This window comes from Musa acuminata, chromosome BXJ3-9 (assembly GCF_036884655.1).
Source record: "Musa acuminata AAA Group cultivar baxijiao chromosome BXJ3-9, Cavendish_Baxijiao_AAA, whole genome shotgun sequence".
Classification (NCBI taxonomy): domain Eukaryota; kingdom Viridiplantae; phylum Streptophyta; class Magnoliopsida; order Zingiberales; family Musaceae; genus Musa; species Musa acuminata.
In genome coordinates this window covers 10,164,185-10,190,128 of record NC_088357.1, presented here as the reverse complement: position 1 = coordinate 10,190,128, position 25,944 = coordinate 10,164,185, and the positions used below count along the sequence as shown (strand labels likewise).

Below are 25,944 nucleotides of genomic sequence, written 5' to 3'. Positions count from 1 at the left end.
GAAGTCAAACCATGCTGGCTTTGCATATGCATGAGTCAGATTGATGCTCAAGAAATGATAAAAAGAAAGCTGCAAGGACACAGAATATAAGCACAGAACCAAACAACTAAAAACCAACCAAATAACTAGTCTTTCAGTAAATGGTAGAGATTAAGCTTCATGAAATACAGCACACCAAAGTGACATTTACAATCAACAATTGCTACCTTTGCATCCAATTGCCCACTGAGTGATTCCTGCAACATGTTAAAAGCAACATGATACTGTATTTCCTAAAACTCGTAAATGCTGAACTTTCAACTATGTAATTTTCCATTTTCTGCAATATCATAATGATGACACTAACAAGAAACCTGGGCAAAGAAAATAGCTACCAGTCCTTAAAAAAAAAGGCCCAGATATCAGGATACCAAGAATGTACAAATAATTTAAACCTGAAACCTAAATGATCCTATACCCACATATACAGATGTATGGCAGGAGCCAAGTTCCTAGTGTACTCATGAAGCCGGGAGCCGATGGCAGGCAGCCTATGGTTGGCAGTCAACAGACACTGAAGCCCAAATCATACGTTAATGGAAACTCCCTCTTGCCCTTTGTACATTTTCTCTTCGATAGATATACAAACTTGATATCGAAATTTGCTTCGTGGTCGCATCTTTGTCGTATGAATACATTGGCGAACCCTCTCTTCATCAGCCTTTCTGTTTTTGCAACATCAGCACACCAACCAACCTGCACTCTCTTTTGAAATTGTACACTGGGCCACCCTGGTTTCCATTAGTGAAAGAAAGCACCGACAGGCGCATTTTTCCAACTAACCACCCAGCTCTCGTGGCTCACAAGACTCCAAATCCTGGGTAATTGGCTTTTCTTTAGAAAGAGAGCCAACAGGAACATAAAAGAATCCTTTAGGAAGCCGTTGATTCTGCATAGAAGCTTGGTCTGAAGTCATCACAAGCTCCTTCTGGAAAGTCTCGGTCTGGTAGATCACAAAAATAAGATCACAGAAATTGCCATCATTCCAGAACAATTAAAGTAAATCAAAGCAGACATTACTACCTTTCTTGCCTTAGCATTCTTTTCTCCATCTTCTGCTGATCTCCTTGAAGCAATAGATGTTGATCTGCGTGGAAGTTGCTTACCAGCAAAAGATTCCCTATTGGCTAATTTCCATTTATATGATAGTTGTGATGTAGAGCTGTCATCAGTGTTTCTATCAAAGTCCCTATTGTTCAAGGAAAACCTAATTTTGTTTTTACCAGAAACGGTACTGTCCACAGTGATCTCGTCTGATCTTTGAACTGTTCCACTGTAGGATCTATTATTTATAGAGGTTGTAGCAGATTCAGAACTAGTGCCAGTTGGGAAAAAGGAACTCCTTACAAGCACTGAATACGCAACACAATCCCTTCTTGAAGCAAGTATGTCATGTGAACAAAGAACCAACTCTTTCTGTTAAAAATGGATTAGTTAATAAACCATTTACAAAATATGCCATACTGCAACTGACCAGCAAACAGCACATAATATGGTAAAATAATGACAATCAACACATGTTTACTTTGAGAACAACTCTAAAGATTAACTTCGGCAACTAAATCTTCAATGGACCAGAGGCAACCTACAGCGGCTATCTACTAAAAATGCATATGAGGAACATGCAAATATTTTATATTTTATGGGCCTTGTGTATAATCCAAAGAAAAAGTGACTGTGGTTCCCCACAACTGTTACCTAGAAGTATATTTGTAACAAATACCAAATCGAGGCATTTAATTTCCTGCAAGTAGACTAGTTTCAGGTAACGCAACTAAAGAATCTGCAAGTGGAATTGCAGGCAAACTACCAATGAACAAGTAACCAAAGTCCATGTTATACATGCAATAATATATAATAGGCAAAATGTAGTGTAATATCAGTGAAGATAATACAAAATTCAAATTATCAAATAGATTAATGAATTATGTTTAAATGATCGTTCTAACAAGAGAATGCCCTGTCATTCGGAGTCTAGAGTTATCATCCTACTCTCCTTGTAGTCAACCAAATAGTTAGGTTGCATTTGCTGATGCAATTTGCAACTATTATCAGGGGCAACCAAGCAAATGTAAATTAGATCTCTACTTGCAGGCCTTTATAGCTGCCTGCATTCATATTTACAAGCATCTATGGTCACGGGCATGGATATGCACCTCCATCTCTGAGCATACCATGTTTCTTATAAATAAAATAAAATGTATAACAATATTCCCATGCAAAGAAGATATATTGTATACTATAAAAGCGCACTACGACCAGATGCAGATACACAGGGTTCAAGTAGGTGTAGAGAGATGCTGGAGGAACCAAGATGAAACCAAAATACGAACGATGTTTTTTCATGAATAGCTAACTAAAACATACAACATTATGGGTCATCATACAGGCTATGGTATGGATATACAACGTAAAATTTATCCATGGATTCCTGGAATATTATGTGCCCCCATGGTATGTTTAAATCACTTAGTTTACTTGCAATGACAAGCAAGGCCTTGGCATTCATCAATTAATCAAGTATGTGTTTAATTGGGTCAGAAACAAGGGTGGTAACATGTTAAAGGACCAGAAGCTATTATAAAGCAGGCTTGATTGCGTACAAAAAAAATTCAGAAATAGAAATAATAGGAACAATCAAACAAATAGTCAAGCTAGATAAGTTGCCATCAAAATGAGAACAGATACGGATTTTAAAAATTAAAATGAAAATACAGACATTAGTTAGAGATAGGTACCTTTAATTTTTCTCTTTTGATAATGCGTTCACAAAGAAGACGCAATTTTTCCAATTCAACCTGTAGCAACAGAAACTAAATCAGCAAAGCCACTCATGTGACATAAGCAATATAAACCCAAATTAAATCATTTATGCAACACAATGTCAGACGACTAAAATTTCATAACCACAAAACAACACAAACATGCTTATCTAATTAAATAACCCTCTAATGATAGACGGCATCTAAATTATCCACCACCTACGAAAATTCCACTTCAACTCGCATACTAACCAGCAGACACCTTTATAGTTCAACAAAAACATCAAGAACAAACAAAGCTGCAGTGTCCCAATATGAAACCTTTGTGGTTCGTCTTTAGAAACCTAACAAACAACTCAATCTGAAACCAAAATTTGCAACCTACTAGTCCAGGGACAACAAAAGGTAGTTGTGTCCTTTAATCTTCCACTTCTCTTTTTCTTTTCTTTTTTTCATATACTGAGATTAGTTTTCTTGGAGAAGATTAGAAGAACCAGTAAATGTTCAAATCATCTGATAGACAACATTTCCACTGAGGATCTCCTTAGAGAATCAAAGGATGCAGGTCACCAAAAATTTATTCTATACACTATCTTGGCTTAGGAACCCCAAAAATAACAACAACATAAATGCTTACAAATAGTTTTAGTAACTTTCTAATTTGCAAATAGCAGTAATATAATATAGTGAAAAGCTGCCTTACCATTCACTAAGGCAACATTATATAGAGCAGTACTACAAGGCTATGACATTTACTCTATGCAATCATTATTAAAATTTAAAACTACATGAAAAAATTATGCAATTCAAAAGAACAATAAGAAAAACAAAAAAAAACTAAAGATTGTAAAGGGAAGTTTAAACCAAGAAAAAAAAACTGATAGTAGCAAATATGTAGCTATATAAGTTGGTTCTGAAATTTTTTGTATACTTATGAGAAGGATAGTACAACAAAAAATCAGCTTCAATTAATTTAAATTTCATGCCACTACATTCGGCTGTGTTCAGAATAAATGAACAAAGATTAAAGAAATTTTGGGCACATGGCCATTCCGATATGACTCTGCATTTGCAAATGTGTCCTATAACATGTAACTTTATACTACTACTTCATCCAACTATGCCGTGGATGACTCAAATTTAATTTAATTGACACAAGGATTTGTGAACTACGACATTTCACAGCTTCTACCTCTTTTCATCAATATTTTAAAGCCTAATAAAGGTTTCTAACTCTGCCACTTTCTGTTGTCTGTCGAATCTTATCTTCAACATATATGTTACCATTCTGTAGATCAATGATACAAATGAAATATATCTGAACAAATATTTGAAGATGACCAGAATAAAAGGAATTAACTTCAGTGCAAAACCCAAAATATGGATCAGCATTTATATATGAGGTAAAGCCATGAAATGCAATGCAACATGCAACCACCCAAAACAAAATTACTGGTTCAAGGTATAGTACAATCTCACCCGTATTTGTTTTAAGCTCTTCAGATCCTCAGCTCCACATTGCTGGTTGTCAGCCTGAAAATCAGATCAAAGCTACAGTAAGACAGTGTAAAAGGCCAAACAAGTATAAGATTGATATGGTGATATCTCAAACACAAAAAGAACCGAAGGTTTATACGACTTCAAATGTCAGTTTTTTTTCCTAATCATGTGAATGAACTTTTTTTCTTCTTGCATTTTTCTTTCATTTCTTTTCTGGTTGCAAACTGGAATAAGGTACAGTACTGATTCTTGATGCTTTTTCTAAACAAATATTTTTATCATTAGGATGTCAGATGAAGAAAATTTCCCTATTCAAGTTATGCAGAAGTAGAAGTGTAATACAACAGGTAAAACATAAAAACCTCTCTCTGCTCTATGCTATGCTTGCCACAATAAGCCTTATGTTGTAAGCTTGCACCAGTGGCCTTGGCATTCATGTAAAATCCAGCAGCTCTAGCACAGGAAGGATGAAAAGTATATTGACAGTGTCCATAGCTGCACTGCACTAGGAAAACATAAATGATCAGAAAATATTTTGATATAAGATTTTGTATAACTGTGCCAAACCATGGGAAAGAGCTAAACCTTTAGGCATGCACCAAAATTGAAATAACAGATACCACAAGTGTCCTTTTCCTTCAAAATAGTGTCCTGCAAAAAAACACAACAAAGAGGGACATTTCACATATTACTAATAATAGTGATACAACAAAACAATGAGCAGGAATTGTTTATAAAAATTATCTGTTGTGTATAATTGGGAAAATATGAAATGAACAAAAATATACAGAAAGCAAATCATAGCAACACAAATTTACCATTCCTTCCACTAGATTTTCTTGCCCTCTTCTGAACTTCGACTCCAACAGCCACTAAAATGTAAAAAATGGTACAATTTCTTCTGTGAGATAATGAAATGCTGGTGACACCAAGAGAAACCTAAATTCAATAAATATCACCATAGGAAGGCTAAATAGATTACCTCTGCACATAAAGCATGAACCCACTGACCATCTGCTGACTTTCTAAAGGCACCGGTTGCACCACCACATAAGCCACATTGAGCTATAGCAGCAGATCTATCCTTGCCATCTGTTTGACTTTTAGGACTAGTAGATGGCAAGGACATGTCCTCGCATAGCTCACATTTCCATGAAGCAATTGGATTTCTAAGCCTACGGTAGCAATCTAAGTGAACAGCAACCTGCCAGGCGTGTCAGTATTAATATGAATTTCACAAGAAATCATTAAGACCTACTATATGTAAACTACCTTGCAGCTTGAACAGACAAAGATCCGGTTCAATATTGTCTCAGTTCGCATGCAAATTTCACATGACAGTGCATTATCTTTTAAAAGATCTGGCATCTGAAAAGCCAGAGAATGCTTATCTGATGATAGTTTAGCAACAGATGACCTCAAAGCCTCTCTTGCCCGAGGCACCGATGCAGTGGAGAACCCTGCTCTACCAGTTGCAGCATTGACTTTTACAGAGCTCTATCGACAAGGAAAATAAAGTGGTTGAAGAAGAAAGATCATTTGTATGAATATATAAAATATAAATATAAACATATATATATATATATATATATATGACACCAATAAGAGAAGTAATTTCACCTCTTGAGTTGCTGAGATGATCTCATCATTTGAATCTTTCCTTAATGAAGAGTTTCTTGATGAAGCTGCAGCTGCTGCAGCAGCAGCAGCAAGTACAGCCTGGGCTTCTTTGTGCCTTCTCTCTTTCCTTCCCCGCTTCTTTGCTTCTCTAACTTCACGGAGAAACTGATTCACAAGGATTAAATCCCATTTGTGTTTATTTGAAGCATTTAGCTCATGTGAAAGATTCTGGACAATCTTCAACAATAAATCTTCTGCAGAATGACAATAATGATTTAATGAAAGCAAGTGGAGATAAATAAAGATCATAAATACTATTCAAATCACTATAAAGATAAAGTTCAAAGAAAACAGATCTCAAAGCCATGATCATATACTTCAATGACATCTGTACCAAACGAATAGAGATTGACATTTTCTTCCAAAAACACATTTTTAAGTGCATGTTTCCAGTGGAACAAAAGTAAAATTATAATAATAAATATATATATAGAAAATGGCTTCACCATAACTATGCTTGACCACAACATCATTATCGAGTAGCCTTGCTTGTAAGTAAATTATTTCCCCCTCCACTTCATCTTCAGGGGAAAGTCCCAAGATACCCATCCTTTTAGCTTTAGAAAGCTGGTCGAGATTTGTCATATCCAATGAATGGTTTGTACCGGTGCAGGAACAAGACAGTCTTTGTTGAGTGCAGGAAGGGCACAAAATATTAGCTGAATCTGTAAAACAAGTTTTTTTTTATGAAGGTGAAATGGACAATGATATGATTATGGCTTAAAGAACAATTCACAACGTCCACAGAGTCTTGGATGTAGATACTCCTTACAAGGACTTACCATTGAAGAAAGGAACTCTAGGGTTGTTCTTGAAGAACACAGAGTTCTGCATATGCAACAACTTCTTCTTGATCAATGGATGAATATTAGAAATTGAACAAAATCCATCATATCTGCACAATAAAAAAAGAATTAAAAATGCAGATATACAAATTAATTCTATTCATAGTGATGTGGAAATTAACGTATTAAGTTAAGAAGCATTATGAGAACCATACTGGAGAATTATTCAAGAACTTATCAAACTTACTCTAGATCAAATTTACTAGAAAGCAGCACATTGTCACTTTCAAAATTCTTAGAGCAATCCCTCTGCGAGCCATATGGTATTGTGGTATTAGCATCAGCTTGGTTGCTTTTACAATCAAGAGAAGACACCTTCTCCACAGCATCATCCACCTTATACTCTGCATCAGACAAGTCACTGTGACCAACATTGGAGGGGCTTCCTGTCCAAAATATGCAATTAAATCACACCACTGCATAATTACAAATGAAGGGAGTTCCATACTTCACCTGTTTAGTTATAAGCCTGAATAGCTCTTTGTATTTATAAAAATGTGCGCAGCAAACAGAATGTCATAAATATAAGGTATAGCTTATGGTATAGCTTATGAGAACATCTCTCTAATTGAAGTATAATCCAGTGAACTCTAGAACTTATATAAGAACTTCGGCCTGACACTACCCATGGATTTGCATCAGCCCTTGGCATTTGGCAAGCTAGTCAAGCCACAGCAAGAATGCTGGCAGCAGGACATCCAACTCTTGGGATCTTGCATTTTACAGACGAGTACTCTTGCAAACCATCAAAAGCTAATCAAAACTAATCTGAATCATACAGACTAAGAACCTACTACAATGTTATGGACTGCCAACATACTTCAGAAATGATTCTGTAAATATAATTATAAGCAGCCCTTAAAAAAGATTTTGTGAACGAAATTATGCAGCAATCTTCCCAATGAAACTAATTGGTATAGTCAATAGACTTGTGATATCAGAATATACTGTGTACAAGTACAATAAGAAGTTTGCAGTGCCTGAAATGTGCTTGTGGAGAAAAAGAAAGGTAAAGGTTAATTTTCAGGAAGCATCTAGCAACTACCGTTCCATATGGTACAAACTGATCACAAAGGTTGAATATGCTCATGCTCAACAGCCGGATCTTAGAGTCCAGCTTCCTTAAGCCTTTGCACTACCAAAGCCAATACATAACATATTAAGTTAATAAATACCAAAACCATACTGTACCACCAGTAGGTACCTCCTACTTTAAACATCTATCTTGTGCACATAAATTGTACAGAATAAGAGTTTCTAAGGAACTATAGACAAGCACCTACTATCTAGATGTTTTTACATCTTTCAGAAAGATTGTCTTTACTAATTGCTTCTTCCAACAAAATTAAGTATAATAAAAATCCAGGTTTGCAATCTAATGCCGATCGGTACCGCCAATCCGGGCCCAGACTGGTACATACCAGTCGGTACCAGTGTACCATATGTCCATATACTGGTATGTACCATCAAACCAAAAAAGCCCCCAAAAACCAAAAAAAATACTTGGAAAATAAAAAACCCTATTTTTAAACCTTTTAATCATAATGTAATGCAATCTGGGGTGTTACAAATTGAAACATGTCGATAACGGTCGAAGCGTCATGTTTTAATCATATTGCCCGAGATTTGGGATGTACCACCACCTCTTAAATTGGGCCCGATACAGGGCAGTCCGCATGAGAGCCTCTGAGCGGCACATACCACCCATAGCACTTGTACCATACCGTATCGGGTGAAATTGAATTCCTTGATAAAATAATATTACATTGAGAGTTGTACAGCCAAGTAATAAATAATCTACTATAATTAGGTAACTAACAAAGTCCTGAATACGCAAATCTGGGCCATATTATGCAGCATTTCCATATCAACAAATAGTTAAGACTCTTATTGCTGCATAAACATACATTTGTAGAACTACAAATATATGTGAGTTTCAAACTTCATTGTTTCTATAAAACATACTCAATGATGTGTTGTTCGTCTAATAAGTGACATTTACTCCTTTATTACTTGCATGAAGGGTTGTAACTGATATAAGTTATATCATATCACATCATATTATACTACAGCATAATATTTTATCAAGCAGTGACAGTGAGAATGCATATGATTGAAAAATTGGAGCCAATCATTCAGCAGATTCATGTACAACATGGAGAACTCTTTTATGCTATCTGATTATGTACTTGTCAGCACACGTTTGCAATATAAAAGTTCTAAATTCAAACTGTCACATCTCACCTATTGCATCCATCAACACTAACTATAGCTAAACAACAAAATCTGTAAAAGAAAATGGATATTATTATCACAAAACCCTAAGAGTCACAACGCCAGCCAACGACTTTCATCGATAGCAACTCAGAACAATCATTTATATCATTTAAAAAAATATTGAAAACCAAGGAAATGGACCCATCAGCATTTTCCTAAGTTCCCAACTTACACAAACAGCCACATATGGAGGTTTCTGAAAAATTCTAATGGCCATGTCATGTCTAAGTTTCATCCAGCAACACCAACCACGAGTAAGAACAAATTTTGGAAAATAGATATTGTTGTCACCCAATCCTAAGCATCACAACAGCAGAAAGGGACCTCAACTGATCGCAGCTCAGAACAATCATTTTCGTCATTTCAGAGAAAAAAATAAATTTTCAAAACCAATGAAAAGGAATTTTAATAATCATGTCTACTTGTTTCATCCACCAACACCAACGCAATTTTTCACAACCAATGAAATGGACCAGCACTATCCTAATCTCCCAGCATATACAAATTGCATCATCTGGTTGAGAGGGGTCAGTTCCTTAGTAGTTCATAGAGAGATTATACTTGTCAAGCCATATTATAGGTGATGTGAATTGAAGATGGTAAGAGGCAAAGATTTGTGGGGAAAAATTGCATACAGAACTTACCTAAAGAACTAAAGAAAAAAACAGATGACAATGTCACAAAAAGGAAAAAACCTTCGATTCTCATGTCATCAACAGTCTTGCACCTAAGGTTCAAACAAGGTTCGCAATTTCGTACCGGAGTATCGAGATCAACTTGGTATGGTACGGTACGAGTATACCAAGCTGTCACGGACAAACTTCTAAACAAGGTGTTTGATGTAATGCTTATATCTGTCCGTGTCTATTGGCATGTTCATGCCTTGTACAGAATGTAAAGGGACGGCCGAAGGCTTAATAGTCCCATTTTAGTTGGGTTGGTGGCCTCTTTAGGCTTGTAAATAAAGATTGTGTCATGTAGACACGTGCGAGAGCTTTTCGGTCTGTAATGGACCATTTTACCCTTTGTTGTGCCACTGTTCAGAGCTTGTAAAGTCTGTTTGTAATTTGCATTGTCTATGAAGTGTTTTTCGGAGATGTTTGCTTGTGGATCCCGTTGGAGGCGTTCTCTCTAACCCGTTCTCTCTTTTGGTGGTCCTAAGGGACAATGGGAGGCTTCGGGGAGGCTGACCTTTGCGGACGGACGCGCGAGGGTGCCGCACGACTTAGGCAAATCCAGCTAAGTCCGTGTCAAAGCGGTACGCTCTGGCATACTGCTCGGTATATATATATGTATGTATGTATGTATGTATATATATATATATATATATATATATATATATATATATATATATATATATATATATATATATATATATATATCGACGACGTCGCCTCGTTTCTTCTCCTTGCGAAGATGAGGAGAATTCGCCGACGACGCCGAGGCCTCGGCGCCTCAGACGAGGAGGAGGTAACATCTCATTTGCAGCATCCAACGAGAGAGTGCGACGATGGATCGGGATCGTCGAGGGAGAGCGACGTCGGATCTTCAGGTTCTCCCTTTTCTTCTCCCTCTTCTTCTCCCTTCTTCCTTCTCCCTCGGCTAATACCGCTTCGTAGCGGTCGGCGACAGTCGAAATCGACCATCACCGATCGATTTTGCATGGTAACGAGGTGAAAACAACCCCAATCGACGATATCGTCCGGTAGTGGGCGGTGCGCGTATTGGTCTACTGACGGACCGGTACATACCACCAGGTACGGACGGTATCATTCGAAATTAAAAACCCAAGTTTCAAATACCAGTTGGACCAATATGTATTGATCGGCATTTATTGTTTCGACTAAGGATTGGTACTGGACCATTGAGGTTGGTAGTTATTAGAAATTATTTTTAATTTCAACTTTTTGAGGATATGAGGTGGTACCAGTTGGTAGATTGCTCAGGATCGAATCAACATCTAAATTATTGATTGCACTACCTTATAACTTAACCAAAATCACTACTAAAATCCAAATCACCTCAAAATCCACGTTAGTTAAGATTAATAGTTACAATTAACACCAAACCATAAAGCTTCCGGATGATCTTTTAGAAAATATTGTTTCACAAGAACAATTTGGAGATCACAATAAACTAGAGCCAATTTGATCAAGATTGACAAATTGGCAGGATCAAGCTCAGTCAAAAAAATAATTTTAAATAAAAATTATAAAAAAGTAGAACAATATGAAAATTAAACATAACATAAAATTTTAGAAAATAAAATTATCATATTATTCTACCATAATATGGTTAAAAAAAGATATGAAACTAAAACATAAAAGATAACAATGAAGAATAATAGACAAAAATTCAAAAAAATGACTATATTATAATCATTAGAAAATAACATTATACAAATATATCATTGCAATAAACGACCATATATTTCACACAAAAAAGATTCAAAGTCCACCTTCCAGAAGCCGGAAATAAAGCACAATATGGACACAATATTTCTGAAGTAATGGGTACAGCAAAAACAAAAAGAGAATAAAATATTTACAAAAAATACCCATGGGATATGGAACTAAGTATAAATGTCATGGCTTCTCTTTCTCTAAGATGGCATCCTTTTCTTTAAAAAAACTAAGAGTTGCTCACTGTCCTTCCCTTTTCTCAGTATATTTTCTTCTCTTTGGCTTACCGGTAAAGGATGACAAACATATAAAGTGATAACACATGGCAAGTGCGAGAGTTGTAGTAACTAGCAAACACAATAGTAGCAGTGCCTTCTTTATTCGCAACTCGGCTTCTGTCTCCTACTTGCCCCCTTAGGTAACTTTCCTTTCTTCTCTCCTTTAAACGTTGTCAAATTAGCTAGGGTTGGTTCAAGCGACCAACTCCAATTGAGTATAACCATTTCCAATCAATTCCAACCAAAGGTTAAAAATCAAATATAATCAGATCGGCCTTCAACACTAACAATACATATCGATCATATACCATATTGAAATTAATTGATACCACAAAGGAGAGTAGCATTGTTTATATTCACAAATGGAATTCTTTGTGTATGGGAAAATCAGGCTAAAGTCACTTCAACCTGAACACATTGTTGGGATTCCTTAGCTACTAGTCATTTGCATAACTACCAAGAATGATCGATATTATTTTTAATCAATTGCAGGTGGATAATCCATCAATGGTAAGGTCAAGTACCATCAACAACTCACTGATTGACATTCCAGAAAATGCTGATACATGGGCACTTTATTTATTGGCAAACCATCAGAGAAATGAACAATGGACAAAAGCCAACTACTGTCAGGTGACCAAGATCAATAGCTTACAAACTACAAAGGTGTCGTGGTGATCACCAACTGTCTACCACGGTCAAATATCATCAGCCAGTAATATACGTTAAACATCGATTATTGAGCAGTTGTGAGTTGACCAGTCCAACGAATATCAGCAAATTGGTATTACAAGACAACAAATGGTGAACGAACTATAATTACAATCCAAAAACCTACCAGCAATAACCAAACAACAATCTATTGCCCAACTGTTTACTAGTAATCCACTGGAGACCAATAATCATTGACACCAGCTCAGTCAGCAAAGGCTGATAATCTAACCATCCCTAATGTTTCTGACTAGTTAACTATGACAAAAAGGAAAGATGAATCAGTTTGAAACATATATGGACAGGCAACCAAACAGTTAAAGTCATGAAAATACAAGTATCCACTAGCCCCTTCTTGGTAAATCACTAAATCAAACAAAAAAATGGAAAGTGCTTTTTTGTGTCCAAATTTGCTCATTGAAATCAAATAAGCTAAACCTAAAACAACCCTTTATGAATATCTCACAAGCATTGAAATCTAGTATGAGTTCCATGTAAAGGCAAATTAAGATTTCGAAAAATCCATCACCAATAACAGAGATGACTACCTCGACATATTTCACAAATAATTTGAACTTGTCACAAAATCCTGTTATATTATGAAAAAAATTATGGTTTGCAATACCGTACCATACCGCTCGGTACGGGCAGTACATCGATACACCTTAGTGTACTATATGTCGATATAACTCGGTATAGCTTGGTGTGTACCATACCGACAGCTGATCGGTACATCGGTATGGTATGGTATTCAGAACCTTAGAAAAAATCATCTTGTCTTGCCTGGTTTAGGATCAGGTCTTCCATTGCCATAACCTCCCTGTTATCAGAAGAATCGAACACACAGAGGAAATATAATTGCAGAAAAACGAGAGACACATAAGGGAAAAGTTAATCTTCTGGGCACTTTGGAGGGCAAGGAACACAAATTTTTCTAGCACATACTTAAAGACCACCCTGCCCCTAAATGGAACAACAATAAGTTATCCTTGAACAAGGATCAACATCCCAAACAAATATTTCCATGGCTTTGATAATTTTCTTCTTGCTCTAGGTCATGTATCCAATCTTGATTCTCCCTTCCTCACTCAGTCTATCTTCTTTCTATGGGAAAAATACAGAAAGAATATAGCCACCAATTTATTCAAGAATTCAGGTTTCATAATATGTCGCAATCTCTAAGCAAATTTGCTTTTTTGAAACAAGTTTATGAAAATTCTTTGTAATAATTCACAACAAATTAAGGATATCAATCTCCAAACAACATCATAATCGTGCCAGCACATAGTATACTTGATCATCGACTGCAAATTCAGTCGAAACAGTATGGTACAACCCATATTTATAGGTCGATACCCGGTTTGAGGACCAGGTCTGTTTCAGCAGAAATCAGGCTGATATAAGTACACTTTCGACCAAATTTCGACCATTACAAGTTGCCACCATTGGCTAATTTTCTGTGGCGTATTTAAGCCCCATTCGGCTACCTCCTCTTCCCCAGTATTACTCTTACTCTTGGTTTTTTAGCCTAAACATGGTTAAGCTCGCTAGTTACCTTCCAAACCTATTAGGGAAGGTTCAATTGGATAACAAGTGGGAATAGTGGAACTCTTCAGATCAAGGTAATCTTATGATTTAATCTTTAGATTAATTTCAATTAATTAGCTTGAAATTAATGTATATTTTGTGTGATTAGGCCTAATTAGACCATGTTATGTGAATTGGAATAAGAGCTTATTATTTCACGTACATCTAAACGGATGTAGGCTTGATCTATTTGGATATAGTCATCATAGATTTTCCAATTTGTAGAATTTTCAATTTGTAGATAATGATCAAATGTTTTCTTTTTTAGGGAAATGACCCCAAAGCAAGGATCTTATGGTCCGGCATGGAACCACCCTAGTCGTTTGGACAGCATCATCATTGGCAATATGTCCATTGTGACTGCATCGGTCGGGATGGAGGAATAATCCATATAGAGCGGCATTTGGCCAATGGAGTTCACAATGTCGTGAAATTGACATGAGTTCCCTGCAGATAAGAAGCCATTCCGAGAAGACCACGGTGCACCGAAAGCACTTAAACTATAGGAGCAACTCAATCGAGAGGAATCTAATAGATGCGCTATGGAGGAGCGTACGAGGATCATGGCCATGAAGTTGACTCAACCTTGCAACCAACATCAAGCTTCCTTGGAGCATCAACACATATACAAGGGGGCGATGAGATATCAGGCAACTCAGTATGAGCATGACAGTGTGATAGCGTTCTTCGATGGATCCATAAAGATAAGAATGCCGTCGAACCTTAGCCACTAAGAAATTCGATTCTGTATTCTATTGTTTTATAGCTCAGATTTTCTTTATTCCTATTTAGTTTGATTCTATAAACCAAGAAAGTAGGTGAAAGAACCCTAAAGTAGAGTTTTTTTTCTAATTTCTAGCTGGTTTTCCTATCGTTTTTCAAATGTTGATATTTATCGATGTATCTAGTGTCAGTCCACCATATGTACCAGTCCAGTACACCAGTATTGGATGGTACATACCAATCCGACCTGGATTTAGTACTACCATTGTGAGACCCACAAAATTGCAAGCCTTGTAATAGTCCATATTTCCACCGGCCATAACATAAACAAAAGACTAAGTGATATAAAAACGGATTTATATAAAGGAAGTAAAAATAAAGGAAATACATAAGGGGATAAAATAAAGGATAAGAACAGCATACTTTTCTGCCCTCCATTTGGATCCAGAGGAAAAATGGAATCCTCAATCTTAAACATGTCTTCGATTATCTGCTACAATTAACGTTACACCATTAGGAAAAAAATCTTAATTCAAGTAAATAACTCCATTTCATAGACATACTAAGTTGTTCATTGGTGCATAAAAGTCAAATTCAATCAGGTCAAAAGTGACATAGCAAAAAGGGGGCAGAATCATCATCTTGGAGACGATAGCTGCCACATTGCCTGATCTAATGATCCTTAGGTACACAATGTAAAACCTGATGATGTGTCTTCACAAGAAAAGCAACATCACTATGCTTGAATAAAAGTTTCTATACACACTTGTTCAAAACAAGAGCATGCAACCATCCTGATTTTTTCATCACCCAAGACAAGGATTGCCATCATTGGCTATAATGCACCCACAGTGAATTATTTCAATACAAGCATCAGTAATGGTGCCCTTCACATGATAAGAGAAATGTCCGCAAAAAAAAAAAACTAAGGCACATTCCAACAAAATAATTTGCAGAGGCCTTGTCCCGTGACAATACTCAACTAGTACATTCACATAACATACTGGTCTGTTACAAGATAAGCACAAACAGACACTGGAGACCCTGAATCATGTGGTCTGGTCTGCACTGGTCCTTGAATGGGTACGTTGCAACATGGAATAACACAAGCTGAAAGATAAAATAAGGCCTTGTCCCCACCAATGCGGGTTGGGGAGTAGTGTAAATGTTTTATCTCTGAAAACAGAGAAGTTCTATCCATGAATGATAATCACTTGAAAGAAGCAACCTCACCACGATGCCAGGGCTAATGCTATAACACAACCTGAGTGATATGTTAATTAATAACTTCTTCCAAGTTATAAATAGGAGATGATTTTCAAAGAGAAATGCTCTAACCAGATCAATTATCAATACAAGATAAAATGCACCAAAGCCCATCAAATCATTATGAAGAATGAACGAGGATGGTGTAGATAAAATCTCCACTATCTGATCTTGAAAATGATGCATTGATCAGTTCCAATTCCTAGTAAAATTTGATCAAACCTGGACCAATGCACAACTGTGTCAGAACAAACTAGGAAATTACTAAGATTTGTTTGGTTTCAACTACGAAGTTCCATAGCAAACTCGCATAACTTCTCAAAAAGCACCACCCCGCAACTTGTGGTTTATCTTCTACACAAGATTTGAGCCAAGTGAAATAATTAACTCAGTCAACTGCCATGCTGCATTAAGAGGATAGACCGCTTATGATGGGTTCTACTGGAAAAGATAGTCATCACGTTAATTGCAACAGCATAAAAAAGGAGATAACAGAAAAAGGAAGAGATATTGAGAACTAAAGAGCAGAGGACTGGATAAAAGCTAGATACCCAAAGAAACAACTGTAATCTCTCACTAATTAACATGAAAAGTTGATAACAACTTATAATTACTATAATAACTCAAAACCCTTATCTATTTACCAAGGAATTAAAGTGGATTGCCCATTATGCTTCTCATAGTTTCTCTAAACCATGCCTTTTTATCTTGAGAGTTGAATACTATTAGGACTCATAGGCATTGCTGAACATAGTCTTAAACAGGACACTATAACCAGTCACTTTCTTTCCTCGATAAGATTCTTCTTTTGACGAAGTTAATATCTTACTGATTCTTTCAACCTGACTCTAAAAGAATCAAAATTCATCATATTAACTATCTCTAACTACAGTTAAAAAATCATGTAAATGCAACTAAATTTCAGTTCAAAAACAAATGTTGAATTAACAAGATAAGATACTCAGCCACATACTGGTATAGCCTTGTTCTAATTTTGTACCAGGATGACACTGACTGCAGCCAGAAAAAGACCCATTCACACCAGGAAGGCCTCAATATAGTGTGTGATACATAGTTGAATGGCATGAGGCATGAGCAATAAAATTTTCTGTACAGGGTAAGTAGATAATGATATCTTGAGTCTGGAGGATAAGAATCAAGTTACTTGTACCATAGAATTAAAGGTCCTTGTATCATCAAATCAGACATGGATATTTTCAAATCTAAAGTCTGAATAAAAAATCTATATCTAGACTCGGATTAATGTAAGATTAACATTCACCTTATGACCTTAAAAACATTAGCAATAGTAATCTCGGTCTCATTCAATAACAACAATAACAAAGCCATAAAGTCCCAACTATTTGGGATCGGCTACATTGATCTTTTGCCATTATTGAGATTTGTAAAGAGCCATATGTTTAGTTAAGTTAACAGTATTTAAATCTCAGTCTCATTAATGGACAAAATTTTACTGAGTTGTCTCATTCTCGTGTGATGCACTGGTACAAAAGTGAACAATTTCCATTTGATCATCTTTGGAGATCAGAGACCAGAACAACGATGAATGAACATTCTGATTAAAAAAACTTGAGGTAAAAGGAAACACAGTAGTGAAGTATTACATTCTAACAGGAAGTTGAGAGGAGACTCATGCAAAACAACTCTGGTCAGAGCTTAGAAATTTAAAGCTGGCATACACTATTTCTAATCATTGCCACAAATCTAAACTTCCAAGTTATTAGATAGGCTGTAGCCAGGATCTCAATTATATGTGTATCTGGTTATGGTAGGTCAACAACACAGCTGGACAAGTGACTGCACAACCAGCCATCATGCAGACCCAACACTGATGCATGCTCAGCAGGCAACACGAATTCTTGGGATGCAAATCCTATCCATAAGATGCTATGGCTAGTAGATTACACCTAATAGGAAACAACAGAAGCAGAAAACTAAGCATCAATCTGACCCATAAGTAGTTAAAGGTGTAAATTATTTGGTTTAAACTGTCATTCCCATCTCCATTTCCATTGTCAAAAGTTAATTAATAGTTACATACTATATTAAAATTCACAAGTAGTGGTCAACTAAAAGCAAAACTAGAGAGAGTGAGGGTTAATTTGGAAGTAATATCTAAATAAACAACTTAAACGTAACTGGTGGTGACTTTTATGTTGGTAAAAAAAAATTAATAGGCAGTATAAATTGTTCTAGGAACTGCACCAAACTGTAAAACAATTTGTTTTGATTTGGTTTCTGAGTGAAAACAGTACTTGTTTGGTTGTAATCCCATAGAAATGGGAGCAAACTAGACTGTACCACACCCACAAGAAATGGTTAGACACTTACGAGAGCTAGAAGGTGAATAATTCAAGAAAATCTAGAGATACATTATGGAACAATAAACATTTAAAATGACCAAGATATATGAAACATGTGAATGCCTGCAAATGAACATTACAAAATCTGAATAATTTTCACCTGTGAGATCAATGCCAAGCCAGTCCTTAAGAATAAATGCAAACATTTTCAAACTTGTGAATTAGAGTCGTTACCATCTCCGGAAGATTTTGCTCATTTGACAAACTCTCAACGAGATTGGAACATTTCCTGCCATTAATATCTCCTTTCACATCTTCACTGATGACAACTGGCATGTCATCAGTCTCGTCAACTATTTTCCTGTTACCGTTCGCCAGAACTGAAGCTACTCCAGATGAATGCAATGCTTTGTTATTTTTCAGTATCCTGATGTTGCTTTTCGTTCTCCGCCGTGGTGGTAATGAATTAATCAGAACAGCATCTAACACTTCAACATCTGTCATCTTATCACCAGCTAGTTTATTTTCAGGATCTTTTACTGCAGCAGCATTTGAACCGTCAATATCTTTGCCTTTAATATCTGATGATATTGCAGGGCTACTTCTAACTCTTGATTGTTGCAAAGCGGACATATGTATAGAACTCTGAAGCCATTTGATAATTTTCAATCTCAACCCAGGTGAAAAGGATGTTGTTTCTCCCTGCCAAATAAATGAGATACTTCAATTAAAAAACAGGCACACTATGAAGTAAGCAAATATATGTTTCCCACATACAACAAGAGCTGCTTGTAAAGAATCCAATGAGATGCCCATCTCTGCTGCAACTTCATCAGCACTAATTTTACCTCGATCAATTAGCTGCACAAATAACAAAGAAAAGCATGCAAAAATATGGCAGCATTCCTTGACAATTGCATCCATATAAGTTAAACACAAACAGTCAGTTCACAACATCATACCTTTCTTAGAACTGCAGCAACATCAACAGGAGTTCTGTTATTTCCACTGTCAATGACTCCACCAGAATCCATCTCTGCATCTGAACCTGCTTGATTACCTTCAGAAGCAATCCTACCAGCCACAGCATTCTGCTCCATATCCGTGTCCATTTGTACTAACTTTTCCGAGTTCAAGTTTGTAATTTCATTTTGCACCATGCTTTTATCCCTGCTCTTGCGAGTAAATCGCACTTTTGGAAGCCTTTTAGCAGCTAGAACAGCAGACGAAGGCTCAGCTTCTAAAGAGTGATCACCAACAGCCAACATATTCTTTGGATCTTTAACACTGTCCATACCTTGAATAGTATAGTGCTTTGAGCAAAAAACTCGCAATTCAACCTACAAAGTATTGAAAAAGAAATAACTTAGCATTTGTAAGCCAAATGCAAAGGCCAGAGCTTATGTGGAAGGAAGAGAAACAGTGAAAAATCACATTATCACATCCAAACTTTCCCCATATCTCCATTTGATGCTTTGACTCCCTTGCACACAGAGGGTGAAAAGATGTCCTGCATGTTCCTGAAATATTCCACACATACCAGTTACCATAACCAGAAAAGTTAAAAATTAAGAACCAAGAAACTATAATGAGTACTAAATAATTCCAACTTGAACCATAAACTGTCCATAAAAAATATCATCTTATTTAGTCTACAAAAAATGTGCTTTGCTTTATTTCATGAATTCCCATGCACACTTGTTAGTGATTCTGAAGGCATATGAGGCTGTATATGCATTCCGCATAGGCACAATTGTGAATGAATGACTTCACATATTCAGTCCACACAGACTCGTTATATGGCTAAAAGTTTCCGCAGCCACAATTTGCCTCTTGAGTATTAAGTATTCTATAACAAGCCTACTACAATGGATTATCATCCATGATAATATCATGCTAATCTCTGAGACCCTTAACTAATAATTTATTAGTGCTTCCTTAAAAATCATATCAAATTGTAGACTATTTATTGTTCAAATTACATCATATGCTTCTAATTGGCACTAAGTGGCATACATTGGTTCAAATATTTTAATAGTAACCTCATATCCAGGTTGCTTATAAACTTAGAGTCTTAGACAAGAAATGTTATTATTTGTGAACAACAACATATAGCCCTGATAGATGATAAAATACAGAACAATATTTTATTGGGCACCTCATATCGATATTTATCCTAGATAATCCAGAACATTTACAACATAAGATTCGACTCCAGAACTCAAATCATAGCGTTAATCCCAATTAAACTTCCATAAAAAAAAATTTGTTATCATAAATCATACACCACAGAGGATCAATCTATATATATGGCTAGTAAGTTCAACCATGCAAAAAAAGGTAAAAACTTAAAGTTGATCTTGATGTAATCCTACAATTACAAGCCACTCACTAAATACATCCCAAATAATCCTACCAGTAGTGAATGCTCTATCATGCATACATTTTATCACATCAATATAATTACTTCTCTAAAACCCAATCTCTAGAACCTCTACCATTGGCTCTTCTCAAATCGATACAAATGAGATGCAAATCTTTCTTTGTTTCTCTATGTTTTTCATAATTGTCTAAATAACTAAATAACTTCTCATGTTCCCAAACAAATCTTGCAAACACTTGTTTTGCATCTTATTTCTTCCTCCAATCATCCTTTTTCAAAAATTCATAGTGTTAATTCGCCTATATGAGTATCAACCTTAGCCATATAAATTGGTACCAAAAGAAAATTCCTCCTCCATTCATCAGCCATTTTCTATTCCTCAAATTTTATTATAAAAAATAATCCAGATTTCTGATCCCCTAAACCTACAAAGACATCATTAGGTCCAACCCTCTTACACATTTTCATCCTTTTTAAAGCATCTTCACCTTAATTATTCTAATTTTATGAATAAATCTATAATTTTTAGCCTTTTCATTATTGTTTGCGTATAAGGCTTTGTTATATACAGGATAATAACTTGTAAAAAATTGTCTTCATTAATAATTTATAAAAAATTTATCCAACTTCCTTAATCTCCATATTGTTAACAAGCACATTATGATATTTATCTTTATGCAGTTAATGTATCTAAATCACCACTCTTCCTTTCCTTAACTTCAACAATGTGATAAATGTCCTTTTCACCATTTTTAAAACTTAGGATTCATAAAACCTTGTATTTTCCAATATAGCTTTTTTTTACTACTGTATATCTTCTAAATTCTCCGTGTTTTTACAAGTTTGTTGTTCTTTAGGCTCTAGAGCATACTTCTGTTGTGCTCTTTATACTTCTTCATGCCACTACCAACTCTCGCTTAAGGCTAGAAAATTCTTTTTAGAATATCCAACAATCTACTTTAGCACATTCATAATCTTACCGGTTATCAAAGCCCATGTCATATTAAAATTATCTCCATCCAAATTCCAAATATTTTCTTTCTTCAATCTACTCTTTAAAACTCTTGTATCTTTTAAGTTCCATCATCTAATTCAAAGAAAACTGCCTGATATTCTTATCATCTCCATTTCCTATAACATACAGCAAGTTCACCAATCTCTGTTGATTAATCAAGCTTTCTCTATACATCATAATTCTTATATGTAACTCTATCTATTTAGTACAAAAATAATGTATGCACTCTGATAAGTAATCAAATGCTATCTCTTTTCATAAAGTGAATATTAACAATTATAAATATGGTAAGTTATAACAAAATCTAAAATCATATTTCCCTCTTTGTTCCTCTTCCAACATCAAAAACCCCATTCGACCCTTATTTCTCCATGTTCTCTCTCTATATGGCCATGTAAATCCTATGCAATGATGAATTTTCTTTTAATTGAAGAAAATCCTTGAATAAATCCATCTCTCTTTTCTATTATCTGATCATGCTTAAGAGGCATAAGCACTTATAACATTCAATATCTCTGCTAATAGTACAAATATTATCTATCTACAACTCTCTTATCCTACACAACATTATTCTTCAGACCCTTATCTATAATAGTATCTATCTCTTTCAGTACATCAAGTAGTATATATTTTAAGTTGTTGACCTAATCCTATGATTCTGGATGAACTATTTTCCCTGCACTCATCCAAAATAATGCACAAACCATTCCGTTACTCATTTTGCACCACATCTGTCACTGATATGATGTGTCACTTCCAGTCAACCTCCGTAGAGTTAAAGAAATCAAACATATCATCTTCTAATGTGATTTCAAGTAACCGAACCAACTTTTTGCACCACAAGTGGGTTGCCAATAATTAAATTTAAACACAGATCCACAAAGAAAACTAAGACGGCCTCAAGGGTTCTTATGTAAAAAAAAGTCAAAAAGATTATAAGGCCCTAAATATGCTTCGGCTATGGAGGCAATGGGAAGGTTTAACAAAAAACAATGTTGTATGACCACAAAACAAAAGAAAAACTGGAAATAGTGAAGGCCCATATTTTATTGAATATGACAGTTATGCATGCTTGTGTGGTTTTCATCCTTCATCCAATCAATTATATTAGTAGATATAGCTATGCCATATACCTAAAAACATCATGAAATTGATCGGTTGGAAGTAGCCGGCATGAGATGATGCTTTCTAAAAGTTGCTCACCAAGGATTTCTTTTATAAGGTCAGAATCAACAGTAAACTGAACTAATTAGTTTACAAGGAACTTAGCTAGTCCTCTAGAGTTTAGAATTCCATTGAGTCATTTACGAGACCTAGGTTTTCAGACAAACATAGAAATGAGAAAGAAGCGGGTGGGAAGGTTATGAGAGAAGGCTTGTCAAACCAGAAAGACTTGAAGCCACTGGATACCACATCCATCATCTATACTTGCACATTTGCTTTTCCACATCCACCATCATCAACACTAACATCTTCTTACAGTCCCCCTTCCCCACAGTCATCAATATGCCTCCGCCATTATGCTACCATAAGCCAAAGGCAGTAATCATGGAAAATGCTAAAAGGGTGTTTCACTCTTTTAAGATTTAAACTTCAAAACCAATCATGAAGAATAAAAGTTTCATAGAATCTTACACTTTTGTTACCAATAGCTGGTGGCAGTTGGCTTTTATCAAAAATTGATAATGTCAAGTTGCAAATATTGATAAATCAGAATTTTACATAATCAGTCTTCTACTGGAAGTTTTGCCAAAAAGAAACTCCATGACCGCACAAATAAGATGTCAATCTAAATGCCAACTAATTATAAACCTAAATAGATCTATGATGTCAACAAAGCTGGACAATTAACACCTGAACTAGGTAATTGATTCCCTTCACTGTCCATACAGATTTTCAGAAGTAGCTTTCATGCACCACAAAATCATGCTAAGATCAAATGTCATATTTCTTGCTCACTGAAGGAACAAAACTGAGACAGCAAACATGTCTCGAGATTAGCCACTAGAATTTAGAGATAATCAAGAAGAAAAAAATTAAATGAAGTACGTAGGGCTATCGACAGGACAAGAAAGTTATAACAAGGCTGTTGCATCAAGAAATTTGACAAATTACATCCCACTCATCAAGCATAAACGGCAAAAAAAAGTGTTACCAACATCATACTTAAATCGTGTTATTTGCTGCAGCAAATGCTTACTAACTAAAACAAGCTAACTAAAGTTGAACATTTAGCAGTATATGAGAACTGAAAAGGAAAAACCATAAAAGATCATTGGAGGAGATCTTACCATGACTACACCGTATGCATACACCATGCTTCACCTTGCAAACATTACATACGAGTCTCCTACGTCTGTCTTCTATGCCTCCCATGTTCATAGCCAGTTCCATTGATCCAGTATCTACCACATGCACTTCTGGTGTCCATAGACTGCAAAACAAGTGCATAAACTTTATAGTAGTGCCACTTGTGTTCAGAGAAGAATCCCCTTTCACCATTTTCAATGCTCCACCTTCTTTAGGGCACAGCAAGCATGGCCTTAGACCAGGCTCCTGACCATCTCTCTCTAAAATTTCTCCTGTTGTTTCTAAATGCTTGCACCAAGCGCACAACCAAACCCCCTCTGGAACCTCATGTACTCCATAACATTTCTGGTGCACCAAGACGTTGCAAGAATGGCAGCGAAGCAACTTATTTGACTCGGCTCTAGTCTCTGGAGAACAACAGAAATCACAGAGAGAAGCTCCCGATAATGAATTAGGGAGCAGTAATATCCTATCCAAGCCAGCATCTCTACCCAAGAGCTTTCTTTTCTTATTGGGGCGCTCTGATGTGAGCACGAATCGTTCCTTTGAGCCCAAAATCCAATGCAAAGACGAATGGTCATCATCTCCCCCTTGTATGGATAATGTATCACCACCAACTGTCACAACCTTGTCTACTTCCATTTGTTGAGCCTCCTCAGCTGCCTGAACATTCTCAGTGTCCTTGACTTGCTGCTTCGAGACTACCTCTTCCTTCTTAGGCGATGAAATAGAACTCAATTCAACTGCATCAGCAACCAAGTTATCAGATTTCTGGCCATCCGCCGTGCCAATTCCAGTCACCTGCATGGCAAGGCACGAGTCCAGCAAACCGGGACCCGACGGGAGCTTCGGCACCAACATGTCAATATCGTCCAGGGTGACTGGTCGGAAGAACTCCTCAGTCTCATCCCAAACGGTCGAAGGCTTTCTGTTCCCCAAAGGCTTCTCGGAGGTCTCTCCCTGTGACTTCTTGTGCTTTCTGTGGCCCTCCGAGGCCCGCAATAGGAAGGAGGCCAACCCCGAGGGCAGCGTCGGAACCCTAGGGGTGGATTCCTCGGCGTCGAAGGGGCACCGGAACGAAAGTGCCTTCCGTGCCTGCGCAAGGAGATCCACGCCCGGAAGGCCCGCCTCCGACGGAGCGGCAGCAGGGGAGGGATCCTCCTCGGCGTCGGGGCGACCGTCGGCGCCTCTACCGACCATGTTCCGGTGGGGGCATCGCGGGGGCCTCATGGTCGGGTGTCGCCGGGACGGCAGCCCGACATCGCCGGAACCCTAATCGGAAGGGTGACTCGCTCGAGCGGGACGATGACGAGCCGAAGCGGTGGAGGAGTCGGGAAGGACGCTAGGGTTAGGGTTTCGAGCTCTGGTTTCCCCTCTTTTCGATTTCTTTTTTTTTTCTTTTTTTCTTTTTTTCTTTTTTTCTTTTCCGCTTCGGTTACGGATCCGAAGAGAGAGAGAGAGAGAGAGAAGGGGATGGGGAATTCGATCGTCTATTTCTTTTCCTTTTTCTTTTTCTTTTTCTCTTTTCCTTCTCCTATTGGGTTTGGGTTCGGCACGAGAGGCGAGGGAGGAGAGGAAGGTCTGCGCACGCGTAACAACTCTTAAATAGGGGAAGGAGAGCGCATCGGAGACGCATCTGACGACTTCAAGAGGGCGAAGATTTGTTGCTGGGCACGAATATTAACCAAGTGTTGATAAAGTGTCAAGGCGGATATCGTAACGTGGCACCGTCAAAGCGAGAGGGCCGCAGATAACGACGTCCAACTACGGATTCCCGTCGGGTTGACGAGACGGGCCGGTCTTCCATGGGCCCATATACTGGCCCAAAACACTTAATAAGTC

General features: G+C 36.8%; 1 protein-coding gene across 6 annotated transcripts; it reads right to left on the bottom strand.

The window, feature by feature from the left end:
- Positions 1–286: 286 nt before the first annotated feature.
- On the bottom strand, positions 287–25,944 carry LOC135583671 (uncharacterized). 6 transcript variants are annotated; one of them, XM_065168655.1, is made up of 20 exons: positions 24,084–25,944; positions 19,829–19,914; positions 19,692–19,734; positions 19,357–19,607; positions 19,172–19,255; positions 18,629–19,096; positions 15,228–15,297; positions 7,014–7,212; positions 6,764–6,876; positions 6,428–6,646; positions 5,922–6,175; positions 5,574–5,798; positions 5,284–5,505; positions 5,120–5,173; positions 4,887–4,952; positions 4,664–4,801; positions 4,281–4,334; positions 2,778–2,837; positions 1,063–1,455; positions 287–982 (listed from the first exon to the last, which is right to left on the bottom strand). In XM_065168655.1, the coding sequence occupies exons 1-20, from the start codon at positions 25,330–25,332 to the stop codon at positions 818–820; spliced, it is 4,413 nt and encodes a 1,470-aa protein (XP_065024727.1). In that variant the 5' UTR covers positions 25,333–25,944; the 3' UTR covers positions 287–817. The 6 variants fall into 6 exon arrangements, with proteins under 6 accessions (XP_065024727.1, XP_009417640.2, XP_065024723.1 ...); XM_009419365.3 differs by having other exon boundaries at positions 15,228–15,294; XM_065168651.1 differs by having other exon boundaries at positions 19,357–19,734.